The 23,169-nt window shown below is 39.8% G+C and overlaps 1 protein-coding gene across 1 annotated transcript in view; it reads right to left on the bottom strand.

Moving 5' to 3' along the window:
* Gdpd4 (glycerophosphodiester phosphodiesterase domain containing 4) overlaps positions 1-23,169 on the bottom strand; it is a 97,341-nt gene that overhangs the window by 31,852 nt on the left and 42,320 nt on the right. Inside the window, exons 12-14 of the mRNA XM_008844264.2 lie at positions 14,169-14,319; positions 2,989-3,210; positions 1,052-1,206 (exon numbers count right to left, since the gene is read on the bottom strand). Of these exons, the coding sequence (XP_008842486.1) occupies positions 1,052-1,206; positions 2,989-3,210; positions 14,169-14,319 (528 nt within the window). The remainder of the gene's footprint in view (positions 1-1,051; positions 1,207-2,988; positions 3,211-14,168; positions 14,320-23,169) is intronic.

The raw sequence follows: 23,169 nt of genomic DNA, 5'->3' as shown, positions 1-23,169 counted from the left end.
GTTTGGGGTGGACTCCAGACTGCTTTATCCATTTTAGAAGCTTTTCTCTTCAATGGCCCCTGCAACATTTTCATTCACAAGTTGGAGGTTTAACTGGGTGTGGTCTTGCCCTGGAGGCACTCTCTCCATTGTTTAAGTTTGAATCTCTAGGCCCCTCCTTAATCACTTTAATCTCCTTATCAATGGGATCCTCTCCATCACAAGCCAGGGCTCCAACATTTATCTTCCTAGTGCTCTTTTTAAATCCATCCTAAACATTCTACTGCCCCATTTGCTCTTTTTCACTGTAAATCTACATAATATTCACCATTAATAGCCACGCCAACATTTCTACATTAGACTGTCTTGAAATTTCTTCCACCAGACAAATTAGTACATTGCTCTTCAACTTAGCCCCAGGCAATCATTTAGGTCGAGGGCAGGCTCCAGCCAGACTCTTTGCCAAAATAACCCAAGTGCTGCTTAAGTCCTTATTTCCCTCTGGAACTACATTGTTCTCAGCACCACTTTCCTCCAAGCCCCTACGAGAATGACCTGTTAAGCTCTGCATACAGCAATCAAGGATTTTCGTAGGCCAAACTTCCAAAGCGTTCCACAGTGTTCCAATACCCCATATGTTCAGGTTCTTTACAGTCAACACCCCACTCCTGGTAACAATTACTGTTACAGTCCATCATGGCAGGGAGGCATGGTGTCTGGAGGTGTCTGGAGCAGAAGCAGTAGAAGTGAAGCTTTCACATCATCACCAGGCACAGGAAACAAGAGAACAACTGGAGATCTGGCAAGGCTTAAGAACTCTCTAAGCCCACCCCTAGTGATGTGCTTCCTCCAGGACAACCACACCTTCTAAAACCTCCCAAAACAGCACCATCATCTGGGGACAAAATGTCCAAATACTTGGAGCCTATGGGGGACATTGTCATTCAAACCACCACAGATGATAACCAAACAAATGAGAAGGGAAGTTAAATAGCTCAGGTGGAGTGGATATTTTGTAAATATTATGGCAATACATGCCAAGATAGGGGTGGCTTACCGTAAAGTCACTTACCTCAACCCATTGTAGAACAACCTCTTATAGTCAACATTTATTATACTAATATTTTCTTTTTTAAGGCGGTCAATGGAGAGTAAACGACCCACATGTTGAAACCCAGGAGCCATGAACCTGACATAGTTCCTTTCTTGAGTTGGCAACCAAAAAATCTGTAAGGATAAACAGAGACCTTCAGTGGATAGTTGGCTGTCCAGGTACAAACAGCCCCATGAAGAATGGGTGAAGCTCTATCCCTGCATTGATAGTAGTCTATAGGAAGCAAAGAAAGCTCCTAGTCTTGGTGAAGCAGTCACCTGGCTTAATATTATTTAATGACTCTTAAAAATGGAGAAGGTCAGCTGGGCGTGGTGGTGCACACCTTTAATCCCAGCACTCAGGAGGCAGAGGCAGGCAGATCTCTGTGAGTTCAAGGCCAGCCTGGTCTACACAGTGAGTTCCAGGACGGCTGGGGCTACAGGGAGACCTTGTCTAAAAAAGACAAAAAAAAAAAAAAAAAATGGAGAAGGTCATTGTGGAATTGAGTTTTTCTAGAACCATCCTATCCTCCAGTTAACATTAAGGGTCAAGGGCCCACTGTAAAGAAAGTTTCATATAGAAAAAATGGATGAGGGTTAGGGAATGTAGCTCAATGGTAGAGCACTTTCCTCAAATGTGCAAGACCATGGATTAGATTCCTAGTAAAGAAAAAAATACTGGTAGATGTGAATATTTTAAAAAACTTTCTCTGGTTGTTGGTGCTAAAAGCCATCCCTGAGAGTAGTTACTCACCTATTTCTACTGACAGAGATGATGTTGACTCATCTGTGGAAAGAGTCCATTTGTAAGAAAGTATGTATTTGATTCACTTAGAGCACTCTTAAGTGATTTGGAAGCAATGAAAACCTAAAAACAGACAGTTGCTTCTGGAAAAAAAAATGATGAGCAAGTCTGCTCAAATAAAAAACAATTATCTTTCTTTTTATATATCTATGTTGATGATGGTACAGGTCACATCACAGTTACTAAAGACAATGTTTTTTGTATGGTTCTAGGGATTGAAAATGGAGTCTCAAAGCATGCTAGGCAAGTACTCTACCTCTGAGTTCATTCCCAGCTCTCTCTCTCTTTTTTTTAGCCTTTATAAAAATTTTTGAGGCAAGGTCTGCTAAGTTGCATAGGTTGGCCTTGAACTCATTCTATCATCTAGGTATGTTTTGAACTTGAAATCCTTCTGCCTCAGTCTCCTAAGTGGCTGTTACTACAGATCTGCACCACCAGGCCTGGCTTATATACATTATTCCTTTTTTTCTGCATGTGTATCTGTGAGTGGTATGCATGCATGAAGGTTTGCATGTGCATGAACAGATGTGTGTGTGCATGTGCACATACATATGCATGCCTGTGATGGTTTGAAGTTGACACTGGACAGCTTCCTCCACTCTTCACCACTTTGTTTTTTGAGAAGATCTCTCACTGAGCCTGGAGCTTTCCAATTTCTTCTGGTCTAGCTAAAGATTCAGGGTCTAGCCAGTTTGCCCTGGGATCCCCTGTCTCTGCCTCCTGAATGCTGGGATTATAGGCAGCTACCATGTCTGTTGGCTTTTACATAGGTTTGGGGGATCCAAATTCCCATCCTCAGGCTTGTGCAAGCACTTTGTCCACTAAGCCATCTCCCCAACTCCTACATTATTCTTTGACAGGGTGCTGTTACTTCACTTGGTTTGGAATAGTCAAAACAGTCTCTGGTTTTTTTCCCATTGGGATAATTTTAACTGGATCATTCTCAGATTACCATGTGTAGCTGTATCAGCAATAATCTCCATTTCCAAAGGAATCAAAATTACTTACAGATTCCAGAGAAGACCTACAAGATAGGTCAAAGTCAACTACTATGTTCCTGGGACAGGTCACCCATCTCCCAACCTCTATAATAAATACTAACATAGACATACCAGATGTTGCTCAATTTTAGAGTCAAGGATGACTCTTACTACTCTTTGGACAAATGAGTGTCTGAGAGGATGTTTTGGTGGAGGGCCAAAAAGATCAAATATCACAAACTTCTGTTTCTTTTTCGCAAGTTTCAATAATTCAGCCAGCTGTGGAATCTTCTGGTTGCCTGCTTTCCTTTTATCAGCCTCTGATAGTGGTTCCATGTTAAGAAATGGTTTATGCTAAAAATAAATGTATCACAGAAAACACTGGTTTTGGTCAAAATCATTTTCTAGATTTCCTGCTCTGTAGCCCCATACCTGGCTCCACCTCCATTAGCATACCACTCCATTACCATTCAGCCCCTGAGGCCCTTTGAAATACTAATTCTGAGATAGGAATTGCAGAGAAGAGAAATACAGTTCCCTCTCCATTGGTAATTGTAGTGTCTGGAATGATTTCTTTTATGTTCTAGAACTTCTCATACTTGTACCAAAGGTTCTCCATGGTCTTGACTTTCTAGCTTTTTGTTTAGTCACTCAAGGGAATGATTCCCTTTCTATCACAGTCTCCCTGCCTAGAGTCTTACTGTTCTAGCTTTGTGTAATGAAAAGAAATGTGATTTGGCTTCAGAATTCATTGAATTTAATCACAACTGCACCTTCCCTTACTTTTCCTGCCATAGCAACCTGCTAAATCCTAACTTCTACGTGTTCAAATGTTACCTCTTTCATTAAGCTTTTTCTTAAATATTCCTGAACTAAAAGAGATTTTGATGGTGGGAAGCTCTGATGGCCCCCTTCTCTGCTTCTATAACTGTCTCATCCTGCATTTGGTGGTTATTCACACATTTCCCTGGCTCAGTGTGCTTCATGCTGACAACCTTGGTTACTTTCTCAGTGCTGTGACAAAATAAGCAACTTGAGGGAGGAACGGCTTATTTTGGCTCACAGTTTGAAGGTACATCATAGTAGGGAAGTCAGAACCAAAATGTACTTTGGAGATATCTTTGTGCTTTCTTTCACTATAAACTTTGATGAAAGAGTAAAGAGAAGCTGTGCCATAACTTGAATGTTATCATGTGTTGAACTGCTTTCCTATCTTGAAAGCAATAGTCCATTACCTTTAAATTCAACCTCACTCAAGTTCTCAGGACACTGGAAGAATGCAGCCAGAATTTCTTTGCCAGAATACCACATGAATGGCCTCTAGCCCAGTTCCTGATACAGTTTTTGTTCCTCTCTGAAACCTCATGAGCTGGACCTCCACTGTCTGCATTTGGCATTCTTATCCTCTAATATCCCACCAGAATGGCCCATTAAGCTTTGATTGCAGCATTCAAGGGATTTTCTAGACCAAAGTTCCAAAGTCTTCCACAATCCTCTCACAAACCAGTTCCGAAGGTCCAAGAACCATGTGGTCACAGCAATAGCCCTTACTTCTTGGTGTCAATTTTCTATATTAGTTACTTTTCTCATTGTTATAACAAAGTATCTAGTAACAAGCAACTTAATGGGGAAAGCATTAATTTTGGCTCACAGTTTGAGGGTACAATCCATCATGGCAGGGAAATCCTGGTGGCAGCAGCTTGAGACAGCTGGTTACATTGTATCAGCAGTCAGGAAGCAGAGAGTGATGAACACTAGTGCTCAGCTTGCTTTCTCCTTTTTATTCAGTCCAGGAGTGAAGCCCATGGAATGGTGCTGCCCACAGTTAAGGCTATTCTTTCCAATTCTACCTAATCCAGACAATCTCTTACAGACATGTCCAGCAGCTAACCTAATCTATATAATCCCTCAGGGATGTATCAGGATACTTGACTCCTAGGTGAGTCTAAATCTCGTCAAGTGGAAAATCAATATTAACCATCATGTAATTTTAGTCTTAATTGCCCAAACTGTAAAACAGGGGAGTGATGTAATAATCTATGTATTTCTTAGGATTTAAAAAAATATTTTATTATTTTTACTTTATGATATGCGTAAGTGCACCTATACAAGCAATGCCCACAGATGCCAAAAGAGGGTGTCAGATCCCCTGAAATTGGAGTTATAGATGATTGTTAGCCTCCATGAGGGTGCTGGGAACTGAACCTGGGTCCTCTGAAAGAGTAGCCAGTGCTCTTAACCACTGAGCCATCTCTCTAGGCCAAGGATTAAAAAAAAAAAAAACAGGGTCTTGCTATATAGTCTAGACAGGCTTCAAATCTGTGACCCTCTTTCTTCCATCACCTGATGCTAGGACTACAGCATATACTGCCACACTCAGTCATTAATTTTGAATTGCCACTGTAACAAATTACTACAAATTTAATAGCTTAAAATAACACCAATAATTTTTTCTGTTATTTCTTGTTTTGTAGATGAGAAGTTTATAGGGTCTCACTTGACCTAAGTCAAGGTGTCAACCAGTTTCCATACCATTCTGGAGTCTCTAGGGAGAAGTATTCAAGCTCAGGCACACTGCTGGCAGAAAGCAGCTCCTCTTGGCTGGGGAACCCCTCTCAGCCAAGATGTTCTCCCACTTCTAGTGGCTGTCTTCAGTCCTCAGTTCAAAGGCTCTTTCTCTATCTTCAAAGCCTGCAATGGATGGCTGAGTCCCTGCCATGCTTCAGATCTCTCTTATCTTTTCCTTACTCTTATCCTTCTGGCCACAACTAAAGAACATCTTCTTTTAAGGACTTCTTTGGTTAACTGGGGCCCATTGAGACATCAAGGATAATCTCTTCACTTAATGGTCCATAACTTCAGTTACATATGCAAAGAGCACAGTAATGTGTTTATAAGTTAGGGTATGCACCTTTGGGAAGGTCATCATTCTGCCTACCACACATCATGAAAAGGGTAAAATTCTCTGAGCAGACATAATAATCTTAAATGCATATGCTCTTAACAATTGCTTCAAAATGTATGAGGGAAAACCTGATATATCTGAAAAGCAAAATACACAAAGCAACAATTGTAATTGAAGACTTCATCATGCTCCATGCAGTGACTGACAGAATAGGTAAAAAAATCTATAAGAATGAGACAAGTCAAATATTATTACTCAAGTGAATCTAATGATATTTATAGAACATTCTACCCAATAATGGCAGAATGCATGTTCTTTTTTTCTTGTGTTCTAGTGTCAAGGACTGAATCCAGGATCTTGTACATGGTAGGACATGATAGGACATCACTAGTACTGAGAAACACACCCATCCCTTTTCATTATTTTTTTTTCTTTAAGACAGGGTCTTGTTGTACAGCCCAGGCAGGCCTTGCCTTCTCTAGTCTCTTGCCCCAGCTCCTGAGTACTGGGGTTATAGGCATGTGGCACCATACACAGATAAGATGCACATGCTTCTCACACATACTTTGAATATTCATCAAGAGATGCCATATTCTGGGGCCATAAAACAAATAAAAAGAATAGAAGTAATATACTCAGTCACTAACAGAATTAAACTACAAATCAGTAATAAGAAAATATATGAAAATCTGCAAATATTTACAAATTGAGGAAAATGCTCCTAAGTAATAGATATGTTAAGAAGGCACAAGTGAAACTTAAAAATATTTCAACCCAAATAAAAATTAAAATACAGCATATCAAAATTGAAGCAGTGCAGTTAGGCAAACATACAATAACTGCTGATACTATTAAGAAAAATTGAAAAAACAGTCACTTCAGCTTCTTCCTTAGCAAGGTAGAAACAGAGGAGAAAAATCAAACCCAGCACAAAAAGAAAATAAATGTTTAAGCAGAAAACAATGAAACAAAAAGTAGACAATCATGAAACTAATTACTGATTCTTTGATAAAATCATAACAATTACTAAATTTTTACCTGGAGAGAAATCACAAATTACTAAAATTAAGATCATATAGTCATTAAAAGGATAATCAAGAAGTATCATAAATAGTTCTGTGTCTAGAAATTTGGCTCCTAGATGGTATGGATCAATCCCTCTCAAGATAGAGTCAATAGTCACTGCAGAAGGGTAAATGCCCTGCATTGAGTCATGAAACAGATTTCTTAAGTGGAAAACATTCCAACAGGGCCAATGGATATGGCTCAGTGGATAAGAATGCTTACTGTACAAGCATGAGGACCCAAATGCAGATTTCCCAGCACCTTTGTAAAAGCTGGTCATGGATGCATGCTCCTGTGACTGCAGTACCATGGAGGGTGAAGGATCGCTGGGGCTCCCAACCTAGCTGAAACACACACACACACACAACACACATACACACACACACACACACACACACAAACTTCTAACAAAACTCCAGTAAGGTTTACTGTTCAATTCTACCAATGCATATAAAAAATACCAGTTCTATATAATTTCTTACAGAAAACAAAGGAAGACAATATTTTCCTCTAATTTTATGAACAGCATTCCTCTTACCAATTCCAGATAACATTATCATAAAGAAAACTGGACAACAATATCCTTCATGAACTCATGTGGATTTTAATTTCAGATACTGTTGTTTTTCAGACTTCATTATGGTAACAGCAATAAGAACAAAAAATAAGAAATTGTCCATTCCCAGTTAACATTATGCATACAAAATAATAATAATATCTGTGTTTTAGAGCTTGGAATGTTTTAAAGTCTTAAAGGATGGGTAGCAAATATGAAGAGATATGCTAAATGGCCTCATTGTCCAAATTATAGTCTTACCTTCAAGGGAAATAGATTAAGACATTTTAAAAATATTTTATTTACTATTTTTATTTTATGTGTATGAGTGTATTATTGCCTGAATGTGTGTAAGTACACCCATATCATGCAATGCCTGCGGAGGTCAGAAAAGGGCATCAGATCCCCTGGAACTGGAGTTACAGACTGTTATTAGCCATCATGTGGATGATGGGAATGAACCCAGGTATTCTGCAAGAGCAGACAGTGCTCTTAACTGCTGAGCTATCTCTCCAGCTCCAGATTAAAACACTTTAAAATTATATATTCTACTAGGCTGGGCGTGGTGGTACACACCTTTAATCCCAGCACTCAGGAGGCAGACACAGGTGGAGCACGGTGAGTTCGAGGTCAGCCTGGTCTACTTAGCGAGTTTCAGGTTAGCTGGGGCTATAAGGAGACTGTGTCTCAAAAAGACCAAAAAAAAAATTATATGTTCTACTTTATAAATGGAACACTTTCTTCTTTCAGATACTGTTGTCAACAAATTGCCTATAAATTGGCCAAAGTAATTCAATTTGTTGCCATCGAGTGGTTTGCTGCTTTATTCCCCCTCTTGTCTAAAGCTCTCTTCTGTAAGATACAGACCAGAGTTTGGGAAGGACAGCTTCAGAATAGTGTTAAAAGGACTGTGACAAAACTCTCACACATTGATACTACAGGAAGAAACTCACAAAAGCAGGCCTTCCAATGGGAGTTGACATTACCATCTCTAGAGACAGTGATCCTTCTGTGTATCAAGAAGCTGAGTTAGGATTTTAATGTTATATTTTAGACCTGTTATGTATGGCTCTATGAAATCAGACTGATAAGCCAAGACAGCAACACATTCACTATGCCAGACCAAACAAACAGATAAGAGCAATCTAATCATGACTGTTCATTTGGCAAAAAAAAAAAAAATTTGGTATTGCTTTTGTATTCTATTTTCTGATGGGCATATGACAGTCTTAAAGCATCTTTCTCTGAATCCTATCTTATGTCTGTGCAAAACATTCCTTGTATTTAGCGCCTTATCTGATGTCACCCCCCAGAACTCAGAAACAAATACTTTTAGTCCTCCTCTACTTCTCATGGCAATTTACACAGGTTCAAAATTCTGCCTTCCTTATCACTGTACTATCACTTCATAAATTGTGCATCAAGGCCATGTCTTCAGGGTTCTATGCAATAATATATCCTATTCCATCAAGTATGACAAACCCTGAGTCTCTATTAAAGACACAGGTTCAAGGCTTTTTGGAACAAATGCTAAAAACTTTCCAAAGCAAATTGTCTGGCGACTGTCATATGTTGTCCCAGCATTGCATGCAGCAAAAAAGACAACCACCTCTCATGAAGATGACAGAGGGTCTGTCTACATTCAGAGGTACTCAGGCAAAATATAGTGGACATAAATTTCTTATTTTGTAATGATAGTGATGACAAGATTTCTAAAATGACAGATACTATTAAAAATGAAGTTGTAGGGCTAGAGAGATGGCTCAGCAGTAAGAACACTGGCTGTTCTTGCAGAAGACCTGGGTTCAAATCCCAGTACCCACACAATCATCCATAACTCCAATTCCAAGGGATTCAGTGCCCTCTTCTGTCCTCTGAGGCCATTTCATGACATGAGTGCTCTTACATACATGCAGGCAATACACATATACACATAAAATAAAAATTACAAATAATAAATATTTTTTAAAACTGAAGTTGTATAGATTCCCTACCTCACCTCTAGAATTTAATTTAATGGCCTTAGTTAGTAGTTGGTTAGCATAACCTGACTCTAGATAATGCAACAAGAAACTTTATATATGTTACTTGACCCACCTTACTGTACATACACAAATTAACAGCACTAAATAACCACAACAGATCAGCCTCTAAATAATCAATAGAAGTTATAATCACAATAGAAGGCTGCTACATTATTCAGAACATAGAATTAAGGCAAAAGTTGATTCCTTGACATTACTTTTTTAGTCAATTTTACCTTTGTGTTGTGTGTTATGGGTGTTGTATGCCAGTGTGTGCAGGTGTATACGTGCAGTTAGATAGCACACGTGCAGAGACTAGATGAAGATATTGGTGTCTTCCACTAGCCCTTTCCGTCTTATTCCCTTAAGACATGGTTTCTCACTGAACCTGAAGTTTGCTGTTTTGGCTAGGCTGGCTGGCCAGCGAGCTCCCAGGATTTACCTATCTCAGGTCCTCATGCTTGCACAGCAAGTGCTCTTATCCCATCTCCCCAGCCCAAATGCTTGCCATTGTAATATCAGAGCATTATTAAAGAAGTCCACATAAGGGTTACCTGATTCTTAAGGGACTGTACCTTGTTTGAAGTAATGAGTAGCCGGGTATGGGAGAGCACACCTATAATCCCAATACTCAGGACACTGGGTTGAGAGGAACATGAATTTGAGACCAGTCTAACCTACACAGCTAGACTCTGTGTAGGTTAGAAGAGGAGATGGAGGGGGAGAGAGAAGGGGGGAAGGAGACAGCAACGATAACCACAGAATGACAATGATAAGGACGAGGAGGAGGAGGATGAGAGGAAAAAGAGGAGGAGGAAATGGAGAGGAGAAGGATCATGAGAAGGAGAAAAGGAAGAGGAGGAGGAGTCTGAGGAGATAGCTTAGCTGTGAAAGCATGAAGATGTGACTTTAGATCCCAGCAGGTACAGAAAAGCTTGGTGTGGCATGCACACCCGTAATTTCAGTGCTAGGAAGGCAGAGACCAGGGGATGCTGGTGGCTTGCCAGATAGCCAGTCTATCATTAAATTCCAGGTTCAATGAGACCCTATCAAAAAATAAGGTAGAGAGCAATAAAGGGAGATATCCAACATCACCCTCCGCCTCTGTCCTACTCACACACAGACTCACATCTCTTTTGAGTGGATTCTGTCATCCTGCTTGTTCTTTCAATAATGTGCTAAATAAAGCTTCTACCCCTTCTCATTATCCATGTGCATGAAAATTATGTTTTTATTATTTTGAAAATCATGCTTTCACAAGAAATCTAAGAAAGATCCACAGAAATGTTGGTTGGACAGGAGAAACAGGAATTCAACGAAGTACGCTTCTGGGAACAATGCTCAGAACTCCTGTTATTATTTCGTTATCAGTCAGACTGTCATAGTTTAGATCTAGAATGTCTCCTAAAGACCCACCAAACAAACCTGTTGAAGGCTTGTTCTCTAGAGTTGGAAGTGGTAGAGTCTTTAAATGGTGGGACCTAATGGGAGATGCAATCACTGCAGAATGCCCCTGAAGTATGTGGAAGCCAGGTCTCTTCCTCTTTCTCTATTTTACTTCTCAGCCATAACATGAATGGTTTTGCTTTGCCACATGCTAGCCACCATGATTTACTACTTTGCTACAGGACCAAATCATGACTGAAACCTCCAAAAACTATAAGCCAAAATAAACCTTTCCTAATTATAAGCTGGTTATCTCAGGTATTTTTTACAGTAACAGAAATCCAACACAGAACTATTCGATTTTTCCAAGTAAGAACAGATATACTAATAATGACTAATTCACAATCATCATTGATTAACAATAATTGCTATTAATATGTAATCAGCAGAATAATCTTTATAACCAAAAGATTTGCTGTAAAATAGTACCTCTTTATATCTTTTAAGTCACAGGATAAAATCATTTCAGTTACATTCTGATGATACCACATGAAACCAAAGAAAGCCTCACAGTGAAATCTAAAGTTCCTCAGATAAATCAAGTTTGAACCCTAAGTTTTGGAATTCTCCTCAGTAACTATAGTAATAGTATAATTAAATACACAAGCGTGCTATGCTTATAACATGCTAACACAAAGATATTAATTCCAAAAAATATCCTCCTAAATCTATCATAATGACATATTCAACCTTACCACTTATAACCAGTCCCAGGCATTCACAACAGGAAATGGCTGGGCTTCTGTTGTTCTTTTGTGGTACTGAGGGAACAAACCCAGGGCCTCAAACGTTCCAAGGAAGGTCTCTACTACTAAGCTACATTCCTAGTCCTAAGAAATAGTATTGAAGAAAGGTTTTGAAAACCAAAACCAAGAATAATATTTACAGAAACATTAAGTATTACATGCCATAGATCCAAGATGGTATCAGACTCTATGACCACTGACATGGAAAATGACTACAGCTGTATTTCAGTAATAAAGACCATAAATTCCAATAAAACGAATCAAGAAAAATTACCCATTAATTAAAATTTTAGCCACTCATTCATTAGCCCTAAAATTCCATCAAATATCTCAGTTTGATGAAACTTTGGCTCATTTTTAGGATGAAGTTTAATTCTACAAATCCTAATAAGACTTTTAGGAGCAATGCCATCTATATTAGATATGTAATAATCTTTTCATGTAGAATATACATACACATTACTAACCCATAAACTATGGGCTGGTAGGATGGCTCAACAAATAAAGGTGCTTGCAACAAAAGGCATCTGCCATCAAGCCTCATGACCTGATTTCATCCCCAGGACCCACATCATGGAACCAACTCCTACAAGTTGCCCTCTAACCTACACATACACACACACACACACACACACACACACACACACACGATGAATAAAGTGTAATAAAAATAAATAAAACATTAACTATGTATGATGAGCAAATTCAATATGTATGCTAATGGAGTATTTATAGTTTCTATGTGTTCATGTATTTATGAATGATGAGACACATTGCAGAATCTATATATACATAGAAACCTAGACTATTATTATTATTATTAAGACAATAGTAGTAGTAGTAGTAGTAGTAGTAGTAGTAGTAGTAGTAGTAGTAGTAGTATTGAGACAGGGTCTCACTATATAGCCCTGGCTGACTTGGAAACTCACTATATAGACCAGACTGGTCTCAAGTAGAGAGTAACCTGCCTCTGCCTCCCAAGGGCTGGGATTAAAGGCATGTACCACCATACTCAGCTCATTGCACTATTTTCATATAAGGAAATAGCAATTACTGACTACATACTCCTATGAGGATGAACATTCTGAGGAGATATAGCTGCTACAAATCTACTTTTAGCTATCTCTTATATGAATGGTAGAGCATGATTCGGAGTTGAAGCCTCTAAAGATAAGCCCAGATTCTTCACTTTTTCAAAAATTTTAAATTTTATTTGTTATTTGTTATTTCTTTATGTGTATAAGTGTATTGCCTGCATTATACATAAATGCATCCATGCCATGCAGTGCCCATGGAGGTCAGAAGAGGGCATCAGATTCCCTGGAACTGGAGTTATGGTCAGTTGCTAGCTGCCATGTGGATGCTGAGAACCAAACCCAGGTCCTCTTAACCACTCTTAACCACTGAGCCATCTCTCCAGCCCCAATTCTTTACTTCTTACTATTTTTTTTACATGAAACATGATCAATAAGCCCTCAGGATGAACATCTTGCTATGTAGCCTAGTAAGATGTTTGTTTTCAAAATCAAAGTCTCAGATGACTATATCCAATTGAGTAGAGTCTAGGTCTCAGAGTTTTCCCTAGTCATAAGAAAAGCTGGAACAAGTAATTTCTTTTCTTTACCTTGAGAAGGTAGATTTGGCCTTTCATCAAACCTTTTACCCACTTTGAAGTAATCAAAAGAGTAATTCTAAGCTAACTTGTCACTTAAGCATTACCACTCTCTCTCTCTGCACGTCTTAGATTCTTCTCCCAGCTCTTCCCTGATCCTGCCTTCTTTTTCAGCCTTCCTTCCATTCTCCTTTCTGCTTCCTTATAGCACATTTGCTCTACTACAACATGTCTTTGAAATATATCACCACCATCACTCACAGCTCCCCTTAGGAATTATCTCCCTTTAGCACAAATGGTACCTCTATGTAAAAATATGTATTCTTTCTCAAGAGGACGTTGACTCAGAGTTATATTGTATATAATACATGCTTTATATTTTACTAATCTCTTAATTTGCTTCCAGAATCTTCCATCCTTACTTTTCAAACTAAATTAGAAGTTGTTCTTATATGCTCCTGAGCAACCTGGAATTGATTCCAGTTTGGTACTCATCACAATGTGCGATAATGGTCTGTTTCTTATCCTACTCCACTAGGCCTGTGGTACACTTACTCATCACTACACTCCATGTGCCTTCCAACTAGTAGGCACTCAACACATTTGTTGAAGAATTCAAGAATAAGTATGTTTCCTAGTCTGCTTCATCTGCAAGACATCTGTAAGTCTGCTTCATCTGTAGGAAAATGCTACGTAGGCACACGATCAAAGACAATTAATGCTTGGGTCAAAAGAATTATACAAAGATCAGTTTACAGGATTACTGTCAGACTTTCTGGTAAATGGTGAGAGCAGCAATCAGACCCACTGGGTTACCAGAAAAGACCTCCTGACCATGACAGTCCTGCTACTAAACTAGGATGGAACTGTGTGCACACTTGTCTATTTTCACCCTTCACCTTTATCTACAGGAACAGAAGAGGGCTCCCATGTAAGTTTGTAGAACTAGGGATCTTACCTCTAAGAACCATTTGCCAGCATTCAGAGTTGACAGGAAAGTCCAATTGAAGTAGGCAGAGTGGTTGTACGTGGACTGTGGCAGGACTTCTCTGATATTGGTTGTTCTACTCAGGTCATAGTCATGCATGAGGAAAGGCACACGATCATAGCTGCAGGCAGAGGGGGGAAAGGGGAAGGAGTGGAGGGGCTGAGCCTAACCACCTTGGCACTGAGCATTCCCTAAAGCACTTCAAGGTCACAAGTCTTGCAAGGGCCCTTTATACCTTCTCAAATCTCAACAAAGGACTAAGTATCAGTCATTTATACTGATGTCAACAATTTTTTTTCTGCCCCAGGGATCAACCTTTGATATATACAGTCATATGGGTGATTCTGAAAGAGTAGCTTCCTTATTCAGAAGCTTCCTGGCATTAGGAAAGCACAAGCTGCAGTGATGGCCTAAGACAAAGGTGAGTGGGAGTGGAGTGAGGAAGGGTCCCCAAGACCATACTAAACACACTTCTACACACTCTTTCAGTGTTTTTCTGACCCTGTACCCAGGAAGGCACCTGCTCTGAGTTCATTCGACCCTAGACCCTCCACAATGACAAATTCATTAAACAAAATCCTGGTTCCTCTACCTCTTCTTTTCTCTTTAAAACAACTATGAAGGGAACATCTATTAATAGCCATGAGGGAATAAGGACTATTAACTTTCTTGCTACAAATAGCTAGAAAATTGGGCAAAATAAAGGGAATAACTGTGTTTAGTCAAGGGACAATTAAGATCACAGTATTCTACCTCTGAGAAAAGGAAACAGATGAAGAAAATTATACCATTACACAGGCTTCCTTCCTGAAAGTGAATATTAGACTGCAGTACAAGAAGGGAGAGCCTAAAAGGAACCAGCTATCTTGCTGAAATGGAGAGAAAGAGATCAGGGTAGGGAGAGGCAAAGAGTTACAATTTATGGACTAGAGCAGGATAGAGGATGGAGCTATGCAAAAACAAAACAGATCTTGAGCAATATAGAGAGATCATGAGTACATGACTGTTATTCTACACATGGAACTCTGTGAAGCTTAGCAAAAACAACTTTGGGGCTGGTGAGATGGCTCAGTGGGCAGATACAGTTGCTGCCAAGCCTGACAACCTGAGCTCAATCCCTACAATTTATATGATAGAAAGTGAGAAACAATTCCCACTAGTTGTCCTCTGACCTCCACATATGTGCCATGGCATATGCATGCCTAAACACATACACATGCACACACACATACATACACACAAATAAATGTAATTTTAAATTTTAAAAAGATCACAATAATTGCATGAGTATTCTTTTTTTCCCCTTACTTCGATAAACATTATTTAAAACTTACAAATTGTTTATCTCTGGAATTTTCCATGTGATATTTTCAGACCATAGTTGATCATGGGTAACTGAAATGATGGAAAGCAAAACAGGGGATAAGGGGGAGGGTTTAAAGTCAGTGTTTCCTCCCACTTATATGGTCTCTCCACCAGGAAGTCAGCCTTGGAGACCAGTGGAAACATCTAGGTGAAGTGCAGTCAGACCCTGTAACATGATCCACGGAGCCCAGCTCAGGAGGACAGGGGATGGTGCCTGAGGAGGGTGCCTTCTCTGGAATGGAGACTCAAGACAGTTAGATGGAGTTCATGAGAGTCAAATCTTCCACAGGGCTACTGTGTGCTGGATGCTTGGCCACAACTAGCACCACCTGGCCATTCTGTTTTTAGAGGTTCCAGAAGATCAGACCTTAGAAATGAAAGTAACTTAGAACTAGAATGGATGTAGACCCACTTCAGTGCTTCCACAGAAGAAACAGCCTCCAAAAGCATCAAACTATTTTAGAAATAACTTACCTACCTGGTAGAAAAAGTCCAACATTCGTTAAAGGAATACAACAAAATATAGCCCCCATCAATGTAAAATTACAACGCCTAACATGTAACCAAAACTTACTAGAGATGTAAAGATTCAAGACTATGTAAATATAAACCAGCGAGATTCTTCAACACAGGCAAATTAAAAAATGAAAGATGACAATTAGTTACACAAGGATGTTAAAGAATATAGAATATAAATTCTGTAAATAACATGCAAAGGAAACACAAACAGAGAGAGCTAACTGTGGTGGTGTAGCACTTAGGGTAAAACAGGAAATGTCAATTGCAAGGCCAACCCTGGCTATAGGACAAGACTGTCAAAATATACATACAAATGTAGGATGTAGAAAAGAAATGGAAATTTTAAAGATGGGAAATACAATAACTGAACTAAAAATTCCACTGGATAAAATTTATAACAGAGGCTGGCGAGAAGGCTCGTGGGTACAGACATAAGGACCTACGATAAGATCCCCAGAATCCACATAAAAAGTCAGGCACAGCACACGCCTGTAAACCCAGCACTGTGGGAGTTGGAGACAGGCAGATCCGAGGGCTCTCTGGCCATTCAGTCTATCCTAAACAGTAAACTCCAGGTTCAGTGAGAGATTCTGTCTCCAAAAATAGCATAGAAAGTAACAGACGAAGGTAAGCCAACGCTAACTTCTGGTCTCCATATGTGCTTGTACAGGTGAGTACTCCCCACCACCACATACAAATCTATGATGGACCATTCAAAGACCACTGAATCTGAAGATGTAGCAATAGGATCTTTCCAAATGGAGCATAGATACCCCGGAAGCCCTGGCCCCTGATGTGAGAAGGAGAATGGCTAATTTTCCAGCTCCAGTGGCTCACAGCTAAATCCACATATTTCCTGGCTTCTGTTCTGTCCTTTCTGTTTTGAATATTTTTACCTTAAAGAAGCATGCTTAAATATTTTATGATCTCTTTCTCAATTTTTTTTTTTTTTTTTGAGACAAGGTCTTCCTGTAGACCCAGCTGACCTGGAACTCGCTATGTAGACCACGTTGACCTCGAACTCACAGAGATCAACCTACCCCTGCCTCCCAAGTGCTGAATTAAAGGCCTGTGCCACCATGCCTGGCTGACATTTTCTCTTAATGTGGGCGAGAATTTGGGCTCCGAAGCGAGCTTATAGGTATTCCTGTAACAGTTTTACTAGGAGAGAGTGGAACTTTCAGGAGACCAGGCTGGCCTCAAACTCAGAGAAAACTGTCTGACTCTCCTTCCCAAGTGCTGGGATTCAAGGTGTGCGCCACCACACCTGAGCAGAGGACAGCTTTGAGAGTCAGTTCTCTCATTCCACCATGGTTCTGGGGCTTATACTCGGTTGCTAGGCTTGCGTTGTAAGTGCCTTTACCTGTTGATCCATCTTGCTGGTTCACTACTGAATTATTTGTGTTTTTCATTATTCTGGACATTAAACCCCTGGTCAGATGTATAATTTACAAATATTTTCTCCCATTCTATAGGAGTCCCTTCATTCCAATGATTGTTTCTTTTGCTGTGTGAAGGCTTTTTTGTTTTATACACCATTTGCTTATTTTGGCTTTTGTTTTCTACTTTAAGGGTCTTGCCCAAAACATCCTTTCTGATTCTGATGTCCTGAAGTATTTCCCTCTGTTTTCTTCCACAGTTTCTGATCTTTTTTGAAAAAAAAAATGTATCAAAGGTTTTATTATTTGTAAACTGTGAGCTACCAGATTTGCAGTCTTACAGGCTATCTTGGGTTCACCAATTCTTGACACTTCTTATCAGTGGAATCACACACTGTGACCTTTAACATCTAGTTCTCTCACTGAGCACAATGTCCTTAAAATCTATCACATTATAGCATGTGTCAGAACCTCATTTCATGACTGAGTGTTATTCCAACACATGAAAGGGTCATACTATGTGGATCCATTCATCCATCCACAGACACATTCCATTTCCACCTTTGGGCTGTTGGGAATCATTCATGTTTAAGTTCTGTATCGACATAGTTTCATCACTCTTAGGTACACACTTAGGAGTGGCATTCTCATCATCATTCCAAGAACTACCAGTCTGATTTCCACAGCACTTGTAGAGATTTTGTCCCTTCTGGTCATATGTAAGGGCTTCACATTCTTACATACTCCCCAGTGCCACCCACCATTGGGTCATAGCCATCTTGGTGGGCATGAGGTGATACGACACGGCAATTCTGATGTCATTCATTTAAGTCCTTAATATATTTTGAGTTGATTGTTCTACCTGGTGAGATGCAGGGATTGTCTGATTCTTTGCATGCTGACATCCAATTTTCCCAGCACTATTTATTGGAAAGGCTGTTCTTTCTCCACTCTACCTTCTTAGAATCTTTGTTGAAAATCAGTTGGCTGTATGTATGTGGGGATAGGAATTCTGGGGCATGGTTCTGTGTATGTTTTTGTGCCAATGACATGTTATTTTAATTACTTCAGCTTAGTAACAGATTTTGAAATCAGGTAGTATAATACCTCCTACTTTGATTTTTTTTTTGCTCAAAACTATTGCTTTACATATTCATGATTTTTTTGTCTTATACAAAATTTAAGACTATTTTTTTCTAGTTTTATGAAAAGTGTCTTTGGTATACTAATAAGGATCACATGAATCCATAGAGCGCTTTTGGTACTGTAGATTTTTTTTTCATCTTTTGAGACAGAGTCTCCCTGTAGCCCAGCTGGTCTGGAACTTGTTATATAAATCAGGCTGACCACCTGCCTCTGCCTCCCAAGTGCTGGGATTAAAGCCATGTGCCATCAATTCACAAATACGGGATGTGTTTTCATTGTGTGTGTGTGTCTTTTCCATTTCCTTCATCAATGTTTTATATTTTTATTATGAACATCTTTCACTTCTTCATTTAAGCTCATTCTTAAGTAGTTTATTATTTTATAGCTATTACAAATAGTATTGTTTTCTTGAATTTTTTGAGAGAGGGTCTTACTATATAGTGCAAGGTGGCCTTGAACTTGTGATCCTCCTATCTCTGCCTCCTGAGTGCTAAGATTACAGGCATTTGTCACCATGCCCAGATCTTAATTCATTCCTTCCTTCCTTCCTTTGCAATATATACATGGTATATGTGTCTGTATGCACATAAGTGTGATGACCACATGGGAAACCATGTGAGGTCAGAGGTCGATGCTATCTAATTAGCTGGACTAGCTAGCCCCCAGATAGCCTGCTGCCTCTGCTATCCAAGCACTGGGGTTATTGATGTGTGCTACTATGCCTGGCTTTTATGTGGGTGCTGGGGATCTGAACTTAGGTCCTTACATTTGTACAGTGAGCACTTTACCCACCAAGTCACCATTCCCGCCCCCAACTCTTGATTTCTACTATAATTGGCTACTGGAATATAACAATGCTTCTGACTGTATGTGTGGTGCTGAGAGTCAGACCCAGGGCTTCCCAAATATAAAATACAAGTTCTACCTCTCCAGTCCCACATTCACATTTTTGTATATTGATTTTGTATTTTTCAGTTTTACTGAATTTATTCATTTTAGCAGATTTTTTAAAAAGCTGGAGTCGAACTGGGCGTGGTGGCATACGCTTTTAATCCTAGCACTCAGGAGGCAGAGGCAGGTGGATCTCTGTGAGATCAAGCCTGGTCTACATAGTTCCAGGTCAGCTTTGACTACAGGGAGACCCTTTCTCAAAAAGACCAAAAAAAAAAAAAAAAAGCCTGGGGTCTGTAATTTCCTATAGAAAAGATCATGTTATGTGTAAACCAAGACAATTTGACTTCTTCCTTTCTAATTTGGATACCCTCTGTTTATTCTTCCTGTCTGAATGTTCTAAGACTAGTCCTATGACCAATAAAAGTAGACCAAGTGAGCATAGTACTTACTTTTCTCATCATTATGATAAATTATCTGATAGAACAAGATAAAGGAGAATGGGTTTGACTTCCTAGTTTACAGAGTACAGCCCATCATGGCAAGGAAGGTATAGCAATGGGTCTGTTTCCAGTCCACAGCAGCAGAGCCTGAGGCCGTTGGTCACATTGTATGGCAAACAGGAAACAGAGAAAGCCAGAGTGAAGTCAGAGTAAGTAACCCTCAAAAGCTTGCCCCTAGAGCCTATGTCCTTCAACTAAGCCCTACTTCTCAAAGGTTCCACATCTTCTAAAACAGCACTACTGGCTGGGGACCAAGTGTTCAAACACATGAGCCTTCAGGAGACATTCCATATTCAAACTATAACACTTGCCCCTGGACCCTACGCAGTTATTTCATAATTCAAAATATTCAGTCCAGCTTCAAATGTTCTCAAAGTCTAAATACTTAAACAGAACTGTTCAAAAGTCCAAAGTCTCTACTGAGATTCAGTACAAACTTAACTGTGAGCCCTGTGAAATTTTCTTTAAAAGTTCCACACATCTAATAAATAGTGGTAGAGAGTAAATATTCCCATTTCAAAAGGGAGGGATGGGGGAATATTAAGGAAAGTTTGGACAAAAGCAAGACTGAAACCCAGCAGAGAAAACACTAAATCCTAAGCTCCGTGTCTAGAATGTGGGACTTGTGTGGGCTCCAATGAGCATGGCCAACCCAGCTGAATAGCTCTCTGCCTGCAATACCCATGGCTCCCCTCTTGGGCAGCTTTCATTCACTTCCAAGGTAGAAATCCCATGTTTCTGGCATTTCCAATATCCTAGGGGCTCCAGTGAAACTCAGGCTCTACCTTCACAGCTTCTCAGACAGAGGCTGCATAAGGGAAATCTGACTACAGTCCACATTTCCTGGCCTCACAGGCTTTTCTCTGGAACCTTAGTGCAAACGTTCATGACTCTAAAACTCCTGTATTCTGTAGGCCTGCAAAACTAACACCATGGACAATGCCAAGTTCTGCTGTTTTGCTCTCTTTTGGTTGTTCAAAGTAAGTTATTTGGCAAGGCATGGTGGTACACACCTGTAGTTTCAGATGCTTGGGGAGTTGGGAAGGTGGGGCTGGCCAACATGGGGGGCGGGACATGGTGGGGGGCGGACACCATGACACTGCTTTAATCTGGGAGTTTGACTAGCCAGAGCAAAATAGAACCACCTTTGTTTTTTGTTTTCTGTTTTTTTTGTTTTGTTTTGTTTTGTTTTTAAAAAGGACTTTCGGGGGCTAGAGAGATGGCTCAGCGGTTAAGAACACTGACTGTTCTTGCAGAAGACCCGGGTATGAATCCCAGCACCCACATGGCAGCTAACAGCTGTCCATAACTCCAGTTCCAGGGGATCCGACAGCCTCTTCTGTCCTCGGCGGCATTGCACGACATGGGTGCACTCACCTACATGCAGGCAATACACGCATACCCCAAAAATCAAAATAATAAATAAAATAATTTTTTAAAAAAGACTCCCACATTAAACTTCATCCACCCAGGGCTCAGGAACGATTGCACAAGAGGGGGCAGAAAGATTGCAAGAGCCATGGGAGGAGGTACATGGCCACACAGATACAGAGTTGTACAGGTTCCAGGGACCTTGCTCATATGAACTTATAGCAATGGTGACAGCATGCACAAATTCATGCAAACACAAGCAGACAAAAACCCAGCATAGAACTGTGAAAATAGGTGGCAAGCCCCAATCTTAGCGGAAGAACTAGGGTAGCTTATTACTGCTGGGTGAGGAAGAGCTGATCTTTAAGGGAGTGACTCCAGATAGGCTGACTAGAGCCCAGTGGATGAACATGCACTGAAGGGCATCAGGGGATACTAACTTGACTTGATAGGCCTCAACATAAATGATGGAATACATGAAATCCAGTAGGGGAGCTATGGGAGAATGCCAGTGGGGAAGTGGATAGAAAGATGATTAAGATGTTGTGCATGAGATATGCAAAAATTCAATTAGAATTTTTTTTCTTAAAAGAAAGAGTAGTTTCCATTGATTTCTAGTTTTACTGCATATGGTAGAAAAGATACCTGATGTAATTTTTAAAAATTTGTTGGGACTTGTTTTATGGTCTATCATACGCTTTAGCCCAGACAATGTTCCATGTGCTGTTGAGAAGAATGTGTATTCTGAAGTTGTTTGATGACAAGTTGTATAGATGTCTCTTAGGTCCATCTGGTATTGAGTATAGTTTAACTCTGTCATTTCTTACCAACTGTCTCTAGAGATCTTCCATTGCTGATAACAGAAGTTAGAGTTCTTACTATTATTGTATTAGAGTCTATCCCTACCTTTAGGCCTATTAATATTTTTATATATTTGGGTATTCTGATATTGGGTGCATATATAAATATATATTATTTCATCTTGCCGAATTGTCTTATAATTGACCTTCCTGTCTCTTTTTACTGATTCTGATTTAAAGTCTATATTATCTGTAGAAGTGAGGCTACTTCTGATGTCTTCTGGATTCCATTTGGAACATCTTTTTTTAATATTATTTTTTATGTGTATGAGTGTATTGCCTGCATGTAGGTAAGTGCACCCAAGTCGTGCAATGCCCATGGAGGACAGAAGAGGCCATCAGATCCCTTGGAACTGGAGTTACAGACAGTTTTTAATTGCCATGTGGGTGCTAGGATTCGAACCTGGATCTTTTGCAAGAACAGTCAATGTTCTTAACCGCTGAGTCATCTCTCCAGCCCTGAAGCATCTTTTTTTTTGGGGGGGGCATGTTTTTGAGACAGGGTCTCCCTGTAGCCCCCGCTGGCCTGGAATTCACTATGTAGACCAGGCTGGCCTCAACTCACAGAGATACACCTGCCTCTGCCTCCCAAGTGCTGGGATTAAAGGCATGCACCACCATACTGGGCTTTGCATGGAACATCTTATTCCATCTCTTCACTATCAGTCTCATATCAGTAATATAGTGTATTTTTAATACAGTCTATGTCTTTTAACTGAACAACTTAATCCATTTACATTTAAGGCACTTGTATAGGTAAAGTCATTGCGATCATTTGTAATTTGTTTTCTACTTTTACTGTATTCCCTTCTTCGTGTGCACTTAGGTTATTACTCTAGCAGTATGCTTTGGTTCCCCTTTGCTTATTATTTTGGTTGGTCTATCATAGATTTTTGCTTTGTAGCTATCATAAGATCTATAAAAACTATAAAACATT

This window comes from Nannospalax galili, unplaced genomic scaffold (assembly GCF_000622305.1).
Source record: "Nannospalax galili isolate Female #2095 unplaced genomic scaffold, S.galili_v1.0 scaffold278, whole genome shotgun sequence".
Taxonomy (NCBI): Eukaryota; Metazoa; Chordata; class Mammalia; order Rodentia; family Spalacidae; genus Nannospalax; species Nannospalax galili.
The sequence above is the reverse complement of the archived record's forward strand: the minus strand, read 5'-3'. Positions and strand labels throughout refer to the sequence as shown.